The sequence below is a fragment of the Mus musculus genome, chromosome 1, assembly GCF_000001635.26.
Source record: "Mus musculus strain C57BL/6J chromosome 1, GRCm38.p6 C57BL/6J".
Classification (NCBI taxonomy): Eukaryota; Metazoa; Chordata; class Mammalia; order Rodentia; family Muridae; genus Mus; species Mus musculus.
In genome coordinates, this window is record NC_000067.6 from 15,805,311 (window position 1) to 15,827,077 (window position 21,767).

At 38.5% G+C, this 21,767-nt stretch overlaps 1 protein-coding gene across 4 annotated transcripts in view; it reads left to right on the top strand.

Annotated features, from left to right (window-relative positions):
* Window positions 1-235: 235 nt before the first annotated feature.
* Terf1 (telomeric repeat binding factor 1) overlaps window positions 236-21,767 on the top strand; it is a 38,507-nt gene continuing 16,975 nt past the window's right edge. For 2 of the 4 annotated variants that reach the window (NR_152944.1, NM_009352.3), the window contains exons 1-6: window positions 336-647; window positions 2,331-2,426; window positions 7,731-7,852; window positions 10,576-10,662; window positions 13,624-13,773; window positions 14,341-14,453. Coding sequence is in view for 3 of the 4 variants with exons in the window: in NM_009352.3 (NP_033378.1) it covers window positions 368-647; window positions 2,331-2,426; window positions 7,731-7,852; window positions 10,576-10,662; window positions 13,624-13,773; window positions 14,341-14,453 (848 nt within the window). In the remaining variant the exon portion in view is untranslated. Of the gene's footprint in view, window positions 648-2,330; window positions 2,427-7,730; window positions 7,853-10,575; window positions 10,663-13,623; window positions 13,774-14,340; window positions 14,454-16,606; window positions 16,951-21,767 lie in introns of those variants that run through there. The other 2 variants (XM_030252966.1, NM_001286628.1) reach the window with 2 other exon arrangements.

Sequence of the window (21,767 nt, forward strand, 5' to 3'; positions counted from 1 at the left end):
AGACTTTGTAGTTGAAGATGGCCCTAATTCCTAATCTTCCTGTCTCCACCTCCTGAGTGCTGCTGGGATTATAGACGCGCAGTGCCATGCAGTCAAAATCTGCAGTCAAAAACCTCTCGGTTTTAACTACCCTGTTTCCAGCGCAGATTGCATTTTTTAAAATGTATCTTAGCCTATCATCCAGAAGCTACACTATCCAAAACGCCTGGGCTCGGATCGACAAGGAATTTAGCAGTTCTCAGCCAATCGGAAGCCAAGCTCCAGCCACTAGCCCACCCTAGCGATGCGATTGGCTGACTTCCACGCCCACCGCGAGCAAATCAGCGCACGGCGCCAGCTGAGGCACGGCGAGCGCTTTCGGTTTAACATGGCGGAGACGGTCTCCTCAGCGGCCCGGGACGCGCCGAGCCGTGAGGGCTGGACAGATTCGGATTCTCCAGAGCAGGAGGAGGTGGGAGACGACGCGGAGCTGCTCCAGTGCCAGCTTCAGCTGGGGACCCCGAGAGAGATGGAGAACGCGGAGCTTGTGGCTGAGGTGGAGGCCGTGGCTGCGGGCTGGATGCTCGACTTCCTCTGCCTGTCTCTGTGCCGAGCCTTCCGTGACGGCCGCTCCGAGGACTTTCGTCGTACTCGTGACAGCGCCGAGGGTGAGTGCGGGCTCCCGGGCCGGAGGCTGCGTCGCGGCCGAGACCTGCTTGCCCCGCACACACCGGGGCGGGATCCCAGGCGGGAGACGGCGCGAAACCGGCCGCTTCCTGTTTGCTGGAAGTCCTGGCTCCCGCCCCCACGCCTTCCGCGTCCCCTGGACAGAATGTTTGTTTGTTTGTTTTAAAGGGAGCCAGCCCAGTTGCTACCGCTGCTTCTGGAGCCAAACTCTAACAGATGAATATAGAAACATTTAAGAAGGGCCGGGATGCGGCTGCCAAGGGAGGTAGTACAGCTTGTCAATGCTTATCTTGCAAGCCAGGGAACCTGCGTTTGATCCCCAGAGCCTATGCCATACACATATACTTACAGCGCTGGGAAGACCGGTGACTAGGGCTCACTGACCCCTGGCCCAACCCAATTTGGCAAGCTTTAGGCCAGTGGAAGGCCAAAAACAAAGGCCTGGGGAGGAAGGATTTTTAAACTCCAGGGGATCAAATTTCCGTCTTTTGGCCTCAACGGGCACTGTATACACATGTTACACAGACAGACGTGCAGGTAAAATACCCATATTCATAAAATAAAAATAAATGAATCTTTTGTTTAAATGTTTAAAAAGTTTGACAGTGCCTGAAAACTCAGACCCAAGTTTGTCTTCTGGCCTGTGTGTTGGTGAGAGACATCCAGGAATATGGTTGGCTTACCAGTGTACATATTCACTGCCAAGTGTATCTTTGTGTTTGTTCAAACACGCCTTTAATCCCAGCACTTGGGAGGCAGAGGCAGGCGGATTTCTGAGTTCCAGGCCAGCCTGGTCTACAAAGTGAGTTCCAGGACAGCCAGGTCTATACAGAGAAACCCTGTCCCGAAAAGCCAACCAACCAAACAAAAAAGAAATAAATGTTATAAAGTTGATTATGAATTGAACAAGTTCAATGGAAACCTTTACATATGTATACTACTTCCTAAAATACAAAGAACTTCATGGTATAAATTGCAAAGTAGTGATTTGATACATTTTATAATTTAGATGTGAATCTTGGTAAAAACAATTTTGAGTATCTGTTTCACATTTGAGTTATGGTTTGTTAGAACAGTAATATTACAACTTTTTAAAGATTTTTAAAAAATTAATTCGAATCTACAGTTCTAAATTTATGATCAGTTTTTGTTGAGTATTATATTAGGGTTCTCTTGAGTAACAACTTTTTAAGAATCCAGTAATGTTCGGTCTATGATGCTTGATATCGCCAGTATATGCCAGAATCCCAAAGTCGACTCCACTGTCAGTGAAGGAATGGACTTGCTCCTGAGAGTGGGAGTAAGTGGGGAGAGGGAGAGCGTCCCTCTTCCATGTCCTCTATAAAGGCTTCCACCAGAAGGCGAGGCCCAGATTGGAGGTGAGTTGTTCCTCCTCAAAAGATCTGGATTAAACATTTGTCTCCCACTCCAAAGTCCCAATTAGAAGCAGAATTCCCACTTCAGGTGATCCAGGTAAGCAAAAAATAACTCTCAGATGTACCCAGCCATTTTTAGGTTTTAGTTAAATCTATATGTAGTCGAGAACTAAGAATAACCATTCCTGTTTATAAACTAATATTTAACACTGTATTGTGTCTACACAGTAGGTGTACTAGTTTGTGATAATATTTTAATAAAAGGTTTTTAAATTTTTTTTTTTTTAGCTATTATTCATGGACTACACAGACTTACAGCTTACCAATTGAAAACTGTGTATATATGTCAGTTTTTGACAAGAGTTGCATCTGGAAAGGCCCTTGGTAAGTATAAATTTTTTATTTTATATTTAGAAATCTTTTAACTTATTTATAAATATAACACATGGGAAACTGATAATCATATTTTCCTGTTTTAGGCGTTGAGAAAGTTTGCTTACCTGCATCTGTCATACACATAAGCATATCTAAAGCAAGCAAATATAATTTTATCTTTCTAGAACAGTGACTCTCAAACTTTAGCCTGCCTCAGATTATGTTTTAAAGAGTGTCTTAAAACAGTAGGGTCATTCTGCCTCACTATGAATTTAGCTCCCAGGTGATTCAGATGTAGCGGGAGGACTACATTTTATAGACTGCTGGACACTCGGGGGTGAAGTTTTCTTATATAGCTTAGTAATGACAGCAATTACATATACAATGTTTACTGGCAGCTATTTAAACTTGATGCTGGTCCTTATACAAAAGAACATGGTTTGTAGCTGTAATCTGTCTCCCTTATTTCCATGGTTCATTTTAGATTGTAATGAGCAACTTTGTTTATTTTATCAATCATGACTCATGTTTACAACATGGTCATTTAATGGGCCGTTTTGTAAAAATAATTCCATTGTTTTTTATAATTTGCAAAATACTTTCCCAACAATTCTTGCTGGTGAGCAGTACTGACATGAAACTGCTTAGTTATTTAAACTCCCAGAATATTAGTACCATACTAAACCATACCCTGGTCATGTAGCCTGTTTTATTTGGAGACTGAAATTAGGAGCTTGTCTGACATTATTCCTGGAAAAATTAACACTCTCCTCACAATATGGGAACCCATGACAAACCAAAGCACTACTGCCACCAGACTCTGAGTTGGTGTAGTTATCTACAGGGTCGTGGGTAACTCCAAGGCAGCTGCATGACCAAAAGCTCACACCAGCATGAATGGCAACTCAGCAAAGCTGGAACCTTGGAGCTTTCTGGATAACTTGAGTCTTCTGAGTTGTTTATTTCCTGAGTCTTTATACACTTCCTTCTAGGATAGAATGTTGGAATTAAGAAAAAGCTGTTGCACAACAGGGCTATGTAGGTTAGGGCCTTTGGCTGAAAAAGATAATAGGCTGGTATGTACATCATTAGAAAATTGAAGCCATAACTTACAGTATTATAGTTTATGGGGTGGTTTTGTAAATGGGAACATTCTAACTACCTAGCAATGCTTTACATAGTTACTCCTTATGTCTTAATTTCTTTCCAGGAAATCTTCCCTTCAAAACAAGGATAAAAACAGATTATGAGTAACCCTATGGTTGATTTGTTTTGTTTTGTTTGTTTGTGCAGAGACAGGGATTGAACACAGGGTCTTGTTACACACATATCTATCCTAAACTCATGGCTTAATCTTTAAATGTACTAAGATTCTGTTTTAAATATGTATCTTAGGAAAATCCCTAGGATCAGCTAGAAAGAATCAATGTTTTCACGTGATTGACTTGAAAAAGATAGTAGTTAAAGTTTAGGGGGGGTTTGGTTTGTTGTTTTGTTTGTTTTACAGTGTTATGTATCTTGGGCTTTGACTTGCCAGGTAAATGTGCTATCATCCAGCTATAGCCCCATAGAATTTCAGAATATATAATCTTTCTGTGATTGGTTTATAGTAGTATTTCCACTAGAAATTCGGTCTATGTTTGAAATTTACAATGTTTTAGTTGTTAAATTAAGACAACTAAAAGGAAATACAATTCATTGTAATGATATCTTATTTACTAACTCAGTAATCCAATATTTTTAAAATATACCAAGTAATATAGAAAAGGTTGAGATATTTTTGTAGTAAGTTTATGATAAAGCATATCTGTTTGGATTAGTTGCATTGTGACTTCTAAGTGCTTATACGTAAGCTAGTGGGTGCCATATTGACTTCAGTCTCCAGCCCCACAGAGCTATAAAATGCAACAGTGACTCAAGGGAAAAATATGTTTATAACAGGTTTCTCATCTCAAAAGACTTACTTTTATGTGCCCCAAGCTGCCCAGAATCTGATAGTCCTTCTGCCACAGCCCCGAAGCACAGGGGGTTTACAGGTGTGTGCCACCATGCCCGACTCTTAATTTTGTAAGATCTGAGACTAGGAATGTCCATGCCTCCTACAGAACTTAGTTGATGGCCTGTAGGGAAAGGCGAGTGAGTGTTTTGAATTTCTTTAGTTTTCCAGTCCACTAACTTAATGATAAAGAAACATCAGCTTTTCTTATTTTTCCATTCCCCTGAAAATACCGCCTGCTTTACCAGATCTTGAGACGCCATCCAAAATAAGAACAGGAAAGGAGTCAGGTACAAATTAGCAGTTTGCCTCCAAGGAGGCTCTCTTCAGAATTTTGTTTCCCCTTGCCTTGCCTTTGTTTCATGCTTGCTCCTTGTCCTACACAATGTGATTTGCCACCTGTTTTCTTAATTGGAGGGAAGATGTTTGTGTGACTGATCTCTAGCACATTGCTCCTTCTGTTTACTATTGCTTTCCTTTTGCTTTTGCTATTTGAGGGCTTTGGCTTTTACACATAAATTTTTCCCCAGTTCTATGAAAAATCTAAGTGGTATTTTGATTGATTGCAGCGATTCTGTAGATCACTTTGATAAAAATAACAATTTTTACAGTATTCTGTCAATCCCTAAGTATAGGAAATCTTTTCATCTTCTAGTGTCTTCAACTTTTCAACCTCTTTTGCATCTTAAATTTTTTATTTTATAGATCTTTCCTCTGAGTTAAGTTTATTCCTAGGTACTTTATTTTATCATGAAAAGATTTTTGTTCCTTGTGTCTTTCTCAACAAACTTATTGATATAAGGGAAAGTTACTAAATTTTGCACTTCAATTTTATATCCTGCTATTTCACTAAATGTATTTATCAAATCTTAAGTGTTTCATGGTGAGTTATTAGGGTCTTTGTGTACAGGATCATGCTGTCTACTGAGATGAACTTTTCTTTGAGACAATCAGTAAGTGGTTTTTAACGGTCCTGGCATCTACCTCTCCCACTTTCTAGCTGTGCCCTTTTCTAGGTTTCTGGGCCTGCTTTAGAGCAAGGATGATAGCCTGATGACCTTTACCTATTAGTAAGAATTTTTGTTTTGTTTTGTTTTTTAAGACAGGGTTTCTCTGTGTAGCCCTGGCTGTCCTAGAACTCACTTTGTAGACCAGGCTGGCCTTGAACTCAGAAATCCATCTGCCTCTCGAGTGCTGGGATTAAAGACGTGTGCCACCACCACCCGGCTGTAAGAATATCTTTTGTAAATTGTAGAGAAATTTTAATTCAGCAACATAGCTGCTCTGACAAGAGATCACATCCAAAGATGTTTTAGGTCTGTATGATTGAGCCATAGAATTAGAATGGCGACACATTCTGAATTACAGTATAATTTGAGTGAAATACAGATATATTCTTTGTGCACACCTCTATTCCCAATGAAAGTAAGTTAGTTTGTAGAAGGAAGCAGCCGTGTTTGAAAGTGAAATCTAATTGGGGGATAGACAAAGGGATGAATCAGAGAAAGATTTGACAGAATGAGTCAGGGATAGGATACATCCAACTCTCACGAGGACAGGAAAGAGAGGCAACTTGAAAGAAAGAATGGGAGGGAGGGAGGGAGAAGGAGAGACGGGAGGGGAGGAGAAGCAGTTTTACTTGGACAGTTTTACAGAAACAGATTGCATAGAGAACAAGCTAGACACAGGTGAAGACAAAATGAGCCAGAGAATGAGAAAGCCAAGAAGAGTAGAGCATACTGCCAATGTTAGTTTGAGGCCAAGCAGAGAAATTCAGTCAGAAGCTAGACTGCAGTCAATCACTTGGAGAGCTTGAGCCAGAACAGCTGAGTTCAACAAGCCAAGAGTTCAGAAAGAACTAGAAAAGTTGAGTGTATTCAGCAGCAAGCCATCTGGGATGACATCAGGCTAATAAAGGTACTGTAATAATATACCTCAGCTTTCCCACACATTGTCTTTCTATCCTGTGTGGTTTTCTTGGCTATTTTCTCATTATCCGTTTTGTTATTTTTTTTTAACAGCTCTTTGCTTCATGTATGCACACTGAGTGTTCTACTTCTGAACTGCATCCCTTTGGCCATATTCTAAAGCTTAAACAGTTTCCAGATGTATCTAGTTATCCATATGTTTGAAAATTTCAGAATAATTCTGAAGTAGAATAAGCATAGAGACTCACTGGCATAATAACATATTTCTAAGAAAGTACCGGTTATATTGTCTGAATTGCATCATTTATGGATATTCAAATTCCACATGGATAGGAATTGCTTTTATTTATTTTTTGTTTGTTTTGAGACAAGGTCTCACCCAGGCTAGGCTTGAATTGTTGGTGATGCTCCTGCCTCAGCCTCTGAAGTGCTGGGATTATAGACTGGAGTCACCATGTATAGTGGTTTCTCTTTGTGTTTGTATCCTAAGTACTTACTTAGAGCAGCTCAGATTATAAATGAGTAATTTTTTTTTTAATTTGAAAGATTGAAAATGCCCAAAGAGGCCAACAGAAAATAAAACTGTAATGTGCTATTTAGTGTATGGAATTATACCCAGCTTGTTATTTCTCTTGAATATATTTATTTATTGTGTAGTTGCATTGAAATGAACCAAAACAGCTCTGAAACTAGAGTTTTAGAGGAATATAAGTAGTTAGTAGTTCCTGCCCAAAAAATGTAAAATACAATAAGAATATTTTTGCCTTTAGGTTACCTAAAATGATAGCTAGACATGGTAGTACATAACTGTGTTCCCAGTACTCTGGAGGCCAAGACCTTGTCTTAAAAAGATATAAATAAATAAAAGATAAAATGGTTTGTTTGTTTGTTTGTTTGCCTGGCAGTAGGGGCTCATGCCTCTAATGCCAGCACCCAGAGGGCGGCAGGTGAATCTCTGCATTCAAGCCCAGCATAAACTATATAGGAAGAGTTCCAAGATGGCCAGGACTATGAAGAGAAACCCTGTCTCCAAGGAAAAAGAAATTTCTGACTTTTATAATTTCAGTGGGTTTTTTTGTTTGTTTTATTTTAGTGAAAAAAATAACTTAGAAAAATCATTTCCGGAGCCGGGCGTGGTGGCGCACGCCTTTAATCCCAGCACTAGGGAGGCAGAGGCAGGCGGATTTCTGAGTTCGAGGCCAGCCTGGTCTACAAAGTGAGTTCCAGGACAGCCAGGGCTATACAGAGAAACCCTGTCTCAAAAAACAAAAAAAATCATTTCCCTAAACGGTTGTGTATGGAATGCAGCATATGCTGGGTAAAATGGAGACAGAATAAACTTTAAGGTTCTACTTAATGCTCAGTTAACTTACTTTTCTGTTTTAAAAGATGCACAGTTTGAAGTTGATGAGCGTATTACACCCTTGGAATCAGCCCTGATGATTTGGAACTCAATTGAAAAGGAACATGACAAACTGCATGACGAAATAAAGAATTTAATTAAAATTCAGGTATGAGTATTATTTTGTGTTTATTGCTTTGCTAGAATATTGTATCAATGACTTTTCTCATTGATGAGACAAAATACTGAACAAGAAGCAACTAGGGAGGTTGAAGGGATGGCTTAGTGCTTAAGAGCATTTCTGCTCTTTCAGAGGGCCAAAGTTCAGTTCAGCATCCACATTATGAGTTCACAACCACCTGTAACTCAGCTCTCTGTTCTGGTCTCTGCAGGCAGCTGCACCCAGGTATACATATAACACAGAGATTTATGTACATAACAGAATTCTGAAGAAAGAAATGAAAAAAGTAATGAGAAGAAGAGTTTGTTGTAGCCTGTAGTTTGGGAAGGTGCAGTCTGCGTTTGTGGGGAAGGCATAGCTGTAGGAGGATGAAGTGATTGAGATGTCCTCAGTCAGGAGGAGGACACGAATGGGAGTGTCCACTTACTCCTTTGTATTCAGCCCATAACAGAACCCTTGCCAATGGAATGGTGTGCCGATGTTCAGGCTGGTTCTCACTTCTCAGTTAAACCATTCTGGAAATAAGCTAAGTCAGGTAAACTTGAAAATTAATATTAACTGTCACAACATCTAACACCCAAAAAAAGTAACCGGTTAGAGTTGTGCTGTAAACCTTATGAAAATCTTAAAATCTTTTCTTTTAGAGCATTGCCCCACGGTTTATAGTCTTCATGTGAGCACCAGGCCGAGAACTTAATGTTTATATTTAGGTATATGCCACTTCCATGGTACAGGAAACACTACAGCTATTTAAAGATTACCAAGCAAATTTTAAAATGAAGGACTCATGTTCTTCTCTTTTACCTAAAGACTGTAAAGATGGGGTGGGGGTGGAGGTGCTTTGGCCTGCTTGTTTATTGTGGGGTTTTGACTCTGGTTCTAGGGATTAGACCCAAGGCCTCACACATGCAGTGCATGGATTTTTGTGAATAAGAGTGTGCAGAATTTTAACAATGCTAAGACAGTTTTAGTAGTCTGCTTAAGAAGAGACAAAACGGGCAGGTAATTGTAGTCAAAGCAAATATGTACTTAGTGCAATAAATGTTTCCTCAGCTTTAGATTTTTGTTATTGTTAAGTTGCACAAGAGAGAGAGAGAGAGACCCAAGGTCATGTCTACTTTCCCTACTGTGGTGGTTTAGGTGGCCCTGTGGTGAATTAGGACCTGGAGATAAGACACATTGGGTAGAAAAATGACTGCTGCTTGTAAAAATTCAACTTAGGACAAAGATTTTTTCATGTTTTCACAATCTATGGGTCTCTAAGAAACCTGACTTTGTGCCGCAGACCCTCTGGATCCCTTTGTCTGCGTAGAACGGGTCTCTGGGGCAGGTGGGCAAAGTGTCGGAGGAAATGACAGACAGAGCAACCCGAGAGATTGTGTAGAATCTGAATGTAATCTGTCAGGTCGAGCATCAAACTTTTTTTTTTTTTTTTTTTTTTTGTTTTTCGAGACAGGGTTTCTCTGTATAGTCCTGGCTGTCCTGGAACTCACTTTGTAGACCAGGCTGGCCTCGAACTCAGAAATCCGCCTGCCTTCAAACTTTTTATAGTACAGAAAATACAAGGGTAGGAAGTCACAGCAGGCAAGGTACATTGAAGTTACCAGGTACAAAACAAAGGAATGACTTCCAAAGGATTTTCAGGAACCAGGTAAATGTTTAAAGATAAAGCAGTCCTGCCTAGGGTCAGCTCAGTGACAGGCAAGGATTTCACACTCTAGTGCTATAGCTTTGAACCTGTGAAGGCTAGCACCAGGGGGTTCTGCTCTTGGCAGACCTTAGGAATAATGCAATATCACAACCCCCCTAATTTCCTAGGCCTTGCTAAATTCTTATATGAGTGTAACTTTTAAGTATCTGGAGAATCTCCATTTGTCTGGAGAATATACCAGCTTGCTTTTAATATGCAATGTAGCCTGTACTGAAGATTTCTATCTCAGTGAGATTCCCTGGCTCTTTGAGCAGACCTGTTGAGCCACTGGCTCTGTCTATTGTAATGCTTAATTAGTAACTGAATAGGTAACTTCCTTTCTGCATTCCTGCCGGATTTTAAGCTCGGATTTCAAGCTTGCAGGCTACTGGGACCTTGGAACACTATAACAGAATTTAATCTTAAAAGGCATTTATAATAAAATATTTAAAGAGAACTCGTAGATCCATACACCAGACTAACTCGGGAATAGAGTATGAGTATGAGAATGTCAAAACTCCAGGAGGTGAGCTTCCTTGAAACTTCCTCGTTGAGTGCTTACAGACTTTTTCAGCCTGTCAAGCAGACCCGACCAGAGGGCGTGGCAACTTTGTTTACTACACTTGCTGACAGTTCAGAAGGTGACACTAGCATTTAGTATATTTCTGGTTTTGCCACACTATTGTACAAGTTTCACATCAGTTCTGTGGCATGTGGGTGTACTGTTTCTATCAGAGAAATAGGGAAATGAACAGCAGGATCAATAGTCTTTCCCGATAATAAATTGACTTATAATTTATTAACTCCTGCTTTGGGATGTTGAACATGTTGTATATGTGCACAGAGCTAGTGAATATTTTTAAGACATAATTATTTCATCATTGAAAAATGACTATGTTTTTATCAAGTGATGCATAAAATGTTTTAAATGAAGTCGTTTAGACTTAACTTTATGCACTTAGTCAAATAATGATTGAATATTTTAAAAAGCAACCTAAGGTTTGTCTATATCGTCTTTAAGGCTGTAGCTGTTTGTATGGAAATTGGCAGCTTTAAGGAAGCAGAAGAAGTATTTGAAAGAATATTTGGTGATCCAGAATTTTACACGGTAATTATTTGTACTAAAACAATAGAATTAATTTTATGACTCGATATGGGGTGAAGAAAACAGAAAATGGAAGGAGGAGAGGAAAGCTTGACCTAACAGTATATTAAAAAGATCCATTTTAACACTGTAATCAATACAAAAATTTAGTATTTTAGCTACCCTTTTAAAAACCAAGTCTTTATATTTACAGTATGTCCAACTTGATAGTCAACACATTTTGAGGGCTCAGAAGCTACATAGAGGGCTGGCGACTGCCACATTAGACAGCGTAAATATAGAGTGGCCTAACTTCTGTATTTCCTATTTGTGTGTTTGTTTATATTATTACTGTATTGTTGAGATAAAATCTGGTTCAGTAGCCAGTGCTAACCTCAGAACTCAAGATTATTTTGCCTTAACCACTGTAGTACTAGGATTGTAGACATGTACTACTGGGCCTGTCCCCATTTTGTATACGTTTCCCCTTTTTCTTTCCCTTTCCTTTTCTTTCTTTGAGATAGGGATCTTGAGACTGTGTCACCATACCCAGCTGGAGTTTGTGATATGATCATTTCCAGTTTGTGTCTGTGTATATTAATATAATCAACAGGCCTCACGTTGTTAAAATAGTTAAAACACTGTTAAAAATAGTGTTATTGGAGTAAATTAAACATCTTCAAGGAAAGAAAAAAATATTTGTAGTTAATTTTTTTACTGAGTATCTATCTATCTATCTATCTATCTATCTATCTATCTATCTATCTATCTATCTATCTATCTAAATGAATATAGTATGTCCAAAGTATGTAAGTAGATATGTTTGCACCAGGGAACACAGTTGTGTAAGCAGCCCCTACATCAGGAAATAACTGAACTCAGAATATAGCTCTATAGGATTTGTCTAACATATACAAAGATCAGCCAGGCATGGTATCATGATCAAGATCAGCCAGTACATGCCCATAATCCAGCACTGAAGCATGGTGGTCGGGGAATGTTGGAAGGTAATATCCTTAGTTAAAGACTAGCTTGGCTATAGTAAAATCTTTTTTCAAAACCTGAACCTCATCAAATCTTCCTATCACTTGAGGAAATGGTTGTCTTCTCCAGGGTAACTACTAAGCAGCTTCCACCACTAAAGATTTGTTTATAATGGTATCATGCCAGGTGTACTTTGGAATAGAATTCCTGGGTGATTGACTAGACCTAACCATTTGTGGTACTTATTTGCTGTTCACTTTTCAGGTAACATTCATTGAGTTTTAGCAGGCACTGCCAGGACTTTTCCAAAAGAGTTAACAGCACTTGTTCTGTAGACTTTACTTGTGGTTTTCATTTCAGCTTTCCTGGCAGATACTTAGTTCTATCATACTTGGTTTACCTGAAAACTATTGAAGGTAGAATGTCATTTGATATGTTAGTAAATACAGTTGAGGGGGTATTTGGCTTAATGAATAACTGACTTAGCCTAATTGAGTAGGTAAAGCATTATCCGATTTGACCCTTCTCTAAGGGTATAATTCTCCCCGACCCCCGAAATTTCAGCTGAGAGCCAGATGATTTTGTTGAGTTTTCTACCCATATATTTTCTTCTTAGTATTAGTAGATTAATGAAAACTCTACTCCACTTCTGTCTCATAAGAGGAAAACTTATGGCCAATAAACATTAAACACTTAGGAGACAGTATTCAAATTCCCTAATATTGGCATAATCAGTGGGACTTTACCAACCCACTCATTGAGCTATTTGCCATATTCTCAGACCAGCACCAATTTCTATTGATTGGGACATCAACAATTGGCTCAAAAGCTGGCAGAGTGCTTAGACAGCTTAGACACCTGCATATCTTCCTCTCTGGGGTGTAAATTGATAGGTTAGAGAGACTAGTGAAATATGCATGCACACATCCCAGCAAGTCTCATTTCTAGGTAGAAGACAAGAGAAAACACAGATCTTATTGAGACAATTAGTTTAAGATCAAACTTACAGGTTCTGTTCAAGTTCTATAGTATTTACTGCATATCCAGCATTCAGACAACTACTAGTGAAGAAAAACCTATATTGAGCAAAAAAATATTAAGAGAAAATGTTTGAGAATTGCAGTAATAGCAACTAAGTTTTTCAAGCAGCTAAATAAACAAATGATGATTGATCAGTATACTAGACAGTGGTACGAATAACTTTTTGTATATGTTAACATAAAGAATTGCCAAGAATATAGAAATGAGGAAAACATAGCAAGTTTTAGGGGGTGGGGGGAGACCACTCACACAAATGATACCATTTGTATAAAACCAAAGCTACAAGACTTCAGGGACGGTGCCGCAAAGTAAAGTTCTTGCCATGCAAAAGCATGAGGACATGAATTTAGGTTCCCAACATACAGACACGGTGGCAGAAACCTATAATCCCAGGGTTAGTGATGCATGCAGAGATCAGCACACATACACCCAAAATAGCTAAGTACAATGAAAACTGTGGTAAACAGTACTATCTATTGCTTATAGACATAAATATACAAGTATAGAGAGATTTATTTTTGGGGAGGTGGCAAGACTGGAAGTGGAGCCCAAGGCATTGTTTAGACTTGACAAGCACTGTTTCTGACAAACTATATACATCCCTTCAGCCCTGAAGAGTTTGTAAAGATAGTAAATTCTGAATTTTGAATAATACTTATAAGTGAGGGCAAAGAGTAGGATCAGATTACAGGCATAAAGAGACTTTAGCCATATTGATAATGTTTTGCTTTTAAGCTGGGTAGTGGACAATTATGTTTATAATCTGTTTCTTCCTATGTGTCTGAAACAAAATGTCGGGGCATTAAAGAAGACAATACGTGTGTCTTTTAAAGCATAATTACAATTCTTAATTGTATCTCTATTAGTTTATTTTTACAAAATAATTGTTTTTCAATTAAATATATATTTATAGGAAATGAGATTTGTGTTTTATATCAATACATTTCTGTTGTTTTTTAGCCTTTAGAAAGGAAGTTACTTAAGATAATCTCTCAGAAGGATGTGTTCCACTCCCTTTTCCAACACTTCAGCTATAGCTGCATGATGGAGAAAATTCAGAGTTATGTGGGTGATGTGTTAAGTGAAAAATCATCAACTTTTCTAATGAAGGTACACGTGTTATCTCAAGGACAGTAATTGTTATAACAAACAGTACTTAAGTGTTTTTAAGAGAAAGTCTTAAAATCTAATCCAAATTTTAAATTAATGGGTTGTTAAAGAGGCTATTTTCATTAATTTGAGGTGATTTTACTTCAAAATAATTAGGTGTGTACATGAATAAGTACACATGTGGGTGTGTGCCAGGAGGGGGCATCACATTCCTTGCACCAGTTGTGAGCCACCTGATGACGGGACCTGGGAACTAAACTCTGATCCTCAACAAAAAAAGCTCTTCACCACTAAGCCCTGAATCCAGCCACTAAAATTTTATTTTAAATTGCCTAGAGAGCATTGTATCTATCAAATATATTTACAAGAGAATAAAACCTCCATAATGCTTATAAACCAAGCAATAGTAATGGCGTTCCAAGTATTGTCAAAATCATGAAAATAATTTGGTACCTTCTGTTGACCCGTGAACAGATGATTCTGCTGCAGCTAGACTGTGTGCTACTTGTTTAAAATGCCTAATTCGTTCTTTTTTCCCCCACCCACTTCATAATCAACCTTTTTAAGGCAGCAACAAAAGTAGTGGAAAATGAGAAAGCGAGGACACAAGCGTCTAAGGATAGGCCAGATGCCACCAACACTGGAATGGACACTGAAGTTGGTTTGAATAAAGAGAAAAGGTTTGTATGCTCTTGATGTTTGGCTTGTTTTAGGAATATTATGTGTTTAACATAAGTGATGCTAGTAAGCCATTATTAAAAGTAATAATTGAGTAACTGATGTGATCTCTAATTGATCGTTTGAATATTTGAAATGCTATGTAGTTTTGTTTTTTTTAAATATTTATTTATTTATTTATTTATTATATGTAAGTACACTGTAGCTGTCTTCAGACACTCCAGAAGAGGGCATCAGATTTCGTTACAGATGGTTGTGAGCCACCATGTGGTTGCTGGGATTTGAACTCAGGACCTTTGGAAGAGCAGTCAGCGCTCTTAACCACTGAGCCATCTCACCAGCCCTGCTATAGAGTTTTTATGACTTATACGAATTAGATGTTAATGTAGGGAGTGAGAAACTGTTAGTTTAATGTGTATAAATTTATTTACTAATTTTAGTGAAGGTGTGCATAAGAAATGAGGTTGAAATTGGAAGCCTGGTTCATTTGCCTCTTATTTGAGCTCAGATTTCACTAAGTTATTTTGGTATTTTAAGATATTGTTCTCCATATTTTCAATCATATTATGCACCACTCAAAAAACCAAAACCCATTGGCCCCAATGCTGCAGGAAGTGCACTAGTTGGTCCTATCTGTTGTAAGGCTTAGTTAATCTCAGGTTGTCTGAAAATGTCACACATTTTCAAGGCTGGCTTTTACTTTTGGATTTTGCTTGAACAGCATCCTTAGCTGGGAGTTGAGCTTGTTTGGTTTTGTTTTATTCTTTTGAACAGCTTTTTATGTAACTTCATCTGGCCTTAATCAAACATTCACTGCCACTGCGGCAGACTTTAAAGAGATCTTGATCCCCCTGCCTCCACCATCTTAGTGCTACATTCATAAGTATATGTCACCACACCTAGCTGAGGCGTAGAGGGAAGAGGAGTGTCCGAGAACAACCTGTGGGCGTTGGCTGCCTTTTCTATCAGAGATGGAATTTTGGTAGTCAAACTTGGCAGCAAACAGAAACCTTTACCCACTCAGCCATCTCTCAGTTCACCAAGGGTAAAATGTTTACTTCTGTCTCATAAGCTAACCCTATTGAAGAAGATAATAAAATTTGACCATGAAAATTGGTTATTGTTTTAAATCCTATTTATTAACTGGTGTGTACGTGAGTGCATGCTTCTGTGACCATAGTGCACATGTAAAGGTTAGAAGATGCTAAGTAGTTGGTGCTTCCTTCAAGGATGGATTCTGGGAAGTGAAAAGAAATCATCAGGTTTCAGAGCCATCTTCTCAACTCAAGATTTCTTCTGTTTAACCCGTGATAGAATCTTTTTGTTGTTATGCACTTAACGAAGACTAGGTGGTTAGAACCTTGTGTTCTCTGGATGGATGGATTTGGTGGCCCACATAATACTTAAAGTTCCAAGGATGCTATCTTAACTATATTTAAAGGTAGTAGTTGGACCCCCTAGTTAGATAAACACACTTGATTGTAACCCCTTAGGACTCGGGCTCAATTGTTTTAGAATCTTCCCTCCTTTTGTTCCTTTGTATCCAAGGACAGTTTGCTCCTCAGTCATCTCAAAGGTATATTGAAGTCTTGTTTTGTTATTGACAAACATCTCATTTTGAGAATTAAGTATCTTATTTTGGCTTTGGTATTTTTTGTTTGAAGCCATCTTGCTCAATGTAATAGTGCTATATAATAGAATTAAAACTTGGATCATGATTCTTAGAGATAATATTTCCTGTGGTCTCTCCTTATAGAGCACCACTCATGTGTTTAAGAGGCTCTCCTAGGTACAGATACAGTGCAGAGTGTAAAGTAGAACCCTCAAGTTCCCATCTGCTTCTTTATACTGTGACTCTCCTTGTCTTTATACATCCAACTGTCTTTCCATTTCTGAAATGCTTCTGATGATTTATATCCAAGATTATAATATGCTTTGTACCACACAAATACATTCTTAAAGTAAGGTCTAGGATTGACTTTTGCAAAAGTAAATGTTTAGATTTCTTCCCAACTTAAAACTTTTAGTTCAGAATAGTAAAGAGATTGAACACAGGACAGGACATGAATCATACTTTTTTTCTGTTATTGAAAATAGATTGTTTTTTAATACAATATGTTCTGATTATGGTTTTCCCTATCCCTACTTCTCTTAGGTCTTTCGCACCTTCCCTTCCATATGGATCCACATCTTGTGATTATCACATTAGAAAACAAACTGGCATCTATGGAATAATAATACAATGAGATGAATCAAAAACAAAAAAATATGACAAAACCAAACAAAAAAAGTACAGGAAATATATATAGGTGCACAGGCACATGTTCCCATACTAAAGAATCAAAAAAAAAAAAAAAAAAACCCCAACCAACCAAACAAACAAACAAACAAAGCAAGAAGTCAAGATTTATGCCCAAAGGACCTGTAAGATACAAAAGGCAAGAGAACGTTGATTTAATATTATGAGATAAAGAACATCCAAAGATGCTGTTGAATTCATTTTGTGTTGGGCTATCTACTACTAGGCCTGGGGTCTACCCTTCTAAGTGGCTTAGTGATGGGCCATGTGTCTACTACTCCTCCCAATACCAGAACCTCATGTGGTACAGACTCTATGCATGCTGCCACAGTGTCTGTGAGTTTATATGTGCACCACTCTGGTTTTGTCTAGAAGGCCTTGATTTCTTGATGTCCTTCATCCCTACTGGATCTTGATATTGTTTTTTGTTTTTTTTATTTTGGTTTTTCGAGACAGGGTTTCTCTGTACAGTGGTGGCTGTCCTGGAACTCACTTTGTAGACCAAGCTAACCTCGAACTCAGAAATACCCCTGCCTCTGGCTCCCAAGTGCTGGAATTAAAGGTGTGCGCCACCACCGCCCGGCTTTTTTTTTTTGTTGTTGTTGTTTTTTTAAAGATATTTTCTTTATTTACATTTGAAATGCTATCCTGAAAGTCCCCTATACCCTCCCCCTCCCCTATGCTCCCCTACCCACCCACTCCCACTTCCTGACCCTGGTGTTCCCCTGTACTGGGGCATATAAAGTTTGCAAGACTAAGGGGTCTCTCTTCCCAATAATGGCCGACTAGACCATCTTCTGCTACATATGCAGCTAGAGACACGAGCTCTGAGGGTACTGGTTAGTTCATATTGTTGTTCCACCTATAGCCTTGCAGACCCCTTCAGCTCCTTGGGTACTTTCTCTAACTTCTCCATTGGGGACCCTGTGTTCCATCCAATAAATGACTATGAGCATCCACTTCTGTATTTTCCAGGCACTGGTATAGCCTCACAAGAGACAGCTATATCAGGGTCCTTTCAGTAAAATCTTGCTGGCTTATGCAATATTTTCTGGATTTGGTGGCTGATTATGGGATGGATCCCCAGGTGGGGCGGCCTCTGGATGGTCCTTTCTTCCTTCTCAGCTCCAAACTGTCTCTGTAAATCCTTCCATGGGTGTTTTGTTCCCTATTCTAAGGAGGAATGAAGTATCCACACGTTGGTCTTCCTTCTTCATGATTTTCTTGTGTTTTGCAAATTGTATCTTGGGTATTCTAAGTTTCTGGGCTAATATCCACTTATCAGTGAGTACATATCTAGAGACTTCTTTTGTGATTGGGTTACCTCACTAAGAATGATATCCTCCAGATATATCCATTTGCCCAAGAATTTCATAAATTCATTGTTTTTAATAGCTGAGTAGTACTCCATTGTGTAAATGTACCATATTATCTGAATCCATTCCTCTGTTGAGGGACATCTGAGTTCTTTCCAGCTTCTGGCTATTATAAATAAGGCTGCTATGAACATAGTGGAGCATGTGCTCTTACTACCAGTTGGAACATCTTCTGGGTATATGCCCAGGAGAGGTATTGCTGGATCCTCTGGTAGTACTATGTCCATTTTTCTGAGAAACCGCCAGACTGTTTTCCAGAGTGGTTGTACAAGCTTGCAATCCCACCAACAATGGAGGAGTGTTCCTCTTTTTCCATATCCTCACCAGCATCTGCTGTCACTTGAATTTTTGATCTTAGCCATTCTGACTAGAGTGAGGTGGAATCTCAAGGTTGTTTGATTTGCATTTCCCTGATGATTAAGGATGTTGGAAATTTTTTCAGGTGCTTCTCAGTCCTTCCATATTCCTCACTTGAGAATTCCTTGTTTAGCTCTGTACCCCATTTTTTTTAATGGGGTATTTGAATTTCTGGAGTACAGCTTCTTGAGCTCTTTGTATACATTGGATATTCGTCTCCTATCGGATTTAGGATTGGTAAAGATCCTTTCCCAATCTGTTGGTGGCCTTTTTGTCTTATTGACAGTATCTTTTGCCTTACAGAAGCTTTGCAATTTCATGAGGTCCCATTTGTCAATTCTTGATCTTACAGCACAAGCCATTGCTGTTCTGTTTAGGAATTTTCCCCTGTGCCCATATTTTCGAATGTTTTCCTTACTTTTTCCTCTGTACATTTCACTGTCTCTGGTTTTATGTGGAGGTCTTTGATCCACTTAGAATTTAGCTTTGTACAAGGAGATAAGAATGGATCAATTCCCATTCTTCTACCTGATAACCACCAGTTGTGCTAGCACCATTTGTTGAAAATGCTGGGTTTTTTTCACTGGATAGTTCTAGCTCCCTTGTCAAAGATCAAGTGACCATAGGTGTGTGGATTCATTTCTGGGTCTTCAATTCTATTCCATTGATCTACCTGACTGTTGCTGTACCAGTACCATGCAGTTTTTATCACAGTTGCTCTGTAGTACAGCTTGAGGTCAGGCATGGTGATTCCACCAGAGGTTCTTTTATTGTTGAGAATAGTTTTTGCTATCCTAGGTCTTTTACTATTCCAGATGAATTTGCAAATTGCCCCTTCTAACTCTGATGAATTGTGTTGGAATTTTAATGGGGATTGCATTGAATCTGTAGATTGCTTTCGGCAGGATAGCTATTTTTACTATATTAATCCTGCCAGTGCACGAGCATTGGAGATCTTTCTATCTTCTCACATCTTCTTCAATTTCTTTGTCAGAGACTTGAAGTTCTTATCATACAGATCTTTTACTTCCTTAGTCACACCAAGGTATTTTATATTGTTTGTGACTGTTGTGAAGGGTGTTTTCATAATTTCTTTCTCAGTCCGTTTATCCTTTGTGTAGAGAAAGGTCATTCATTTTTTTTTTAATTTTTAATTTTTTTAGTTAATTTTATATGCAGCTACTGCACTGAAGCTGTTTACCAGGTTTAGGAGTTCTCTGGTGGAATTTTTGGGGTCACTTATATATACTATCATATCATCTGCAAATAGTGATGTTTTGACTTCTTCCTTTCCAATTTGCATCCCCTTGATCTCCTTTTGTTTTCTAATTGCTCCGGCTAGAACTTCAAGTACTATATTGAATAGGTAGAGAGAAAGTGGGCAGCCTTGTCTAGACCCTGATATTACTGGGAATTCTTCGAGTTTCTCTCCATTTAGTTTGATGTTGGCTACTGGTTTGCTGTAGATTGCTTTTATCATGTTTAGGTATGGGCCTTGAATTCCTGATCTTTTCAAGACTTTTATCATGAAGGGGTGTTGGATTTTGTCAAATGCTTTCTCAGCTTCTAACGAGATGACCATGTGTTTTTTGTCTTTGAGTTTGTTTATATAGTGAATTACGTTGATGGATTTACATATATTAAACCATCCCAGCATTCCTGGGATGAAGCCTACTTGGTCATGATGGATGATTGTTTGATGTATTCTTCATTCAGTTTGCGAGGGTTTTATTGAGTATTTTTGCATCGATATTCATAAGGGAAATTCATAAGGGAAATTGGTCTGAAGTTCTCTTTCTTAATTGGATCTTTGTGTGTTTTAGCAATCAGAGTAATTGTGGCTTCATAGAATGAATTGGGTACAGTACCTTCTGTTCCTATTTTGTGGAATTGTTTGAGAAGAGTTGGTATTAGGTCTTCTTTGAAGGTCTGATAGAACTCAGCACTAAACCCATCTGGTCCTGGGCTCTTTTTGGTTGGGAGACTATTAATGACTGCTTCTAGTTCTTTAGGATAAAATGTTCTGTAGATATTTGTTAAATCCATTTCTTTCATAACCTCTGTTAGTTTCAATGTATCTCTGTTTACTTTTTGTTTCCAGAATCTGTCCAGTGATGAGAGTGGAGTGTTGAAGTCTCCCACTATTATTGTGTGAAGTGCAATGTGTGCTTTGAACTTTACTAAAGTTTCCTTAATGAATGTGGCTGCCCTTGCATTTGGAGCATAGATATTCAAAATTGAGAGTTCAGTTCATCTTGGCAGATTTTACCTTTGATGAGTATCAAGTGCCCTTTCTTGTCTTTTTTTTGATAACTTTGGGTTGGAAGTCAATTTTATTCGATATTAGAATGGCTCCTCCAGCTTGTTTCTTCGGACCATTTGCTTGGAAAATTGTTTTCTAGCCTTTCACTCTGAGGTAGTGTCTGTTCTTTTCCCTGAGGTGGGTCTCCTGTATGCAGCAAAATGTTGGGTCCTGTTTGTGTAGCCAGTCTGTTAGTCTATGTCTTTTTATTGGGGAATTAAATCCATTGATGTTAAGAGAAATTAAAGAAAAGTAATTGTTGCTTCCTGTTATTTTTGCTGTTAAAGTTGGGATTCTGTTCTTGCCTCTGTGTTCTTTTAGGCTTGTTGAAGGATTACTTTCTTGCTTTTTCTAGGGTGTAATATTGGTGTTTTCCCTTTATTATCCTTTGAAGGGCTGGATTCATGGAAAGAAATTGTGTGAATTTGGTTTTATCATGGAATACTTTGGTTTCTTCATCTATGGTAATTGAGAGTTTTGCTGGGTATAGTAGCCTGGGCTGGCATTTGTGTTCTCTTAGGGTCTGTATAATATCTCTCCAGGATCTTCTGACTTTCATAGTCTCTAGTGAGAAGTCTGGTGTAATTCTAATAGGTCTGCCTTTATATGTTACTTGTCTTTTTTCCCTTATTGCTTTTAATATTCTATCTTTATTTAGTGCATTTGTTGTTCTGATTATTATGTGTCGGGAAGAATTTCTTTTCTGGTCCAGTCTATTTGGAGTTCTGTAGGCTTCTTCCATGTTCATGGGCATCTCTTTCTTTAGGTATGGGAAGTTTTCTTCTATAATTTTGTTGAAGATATTTGCTGGCCCTTTAATTTGAAAAACCTTCATTCTCATCTACTCCTATTATCTGTAGGTTTGGTCTTCTCATTGTGTCCTGGATTTCCTGGATGTTTTGAGTTAGGATCTTTTTGCATTTTGTATTTTCTATGATTGTTGTGCCGATGTTCTCTATGGAATCTTCTGCACCTGAGATTC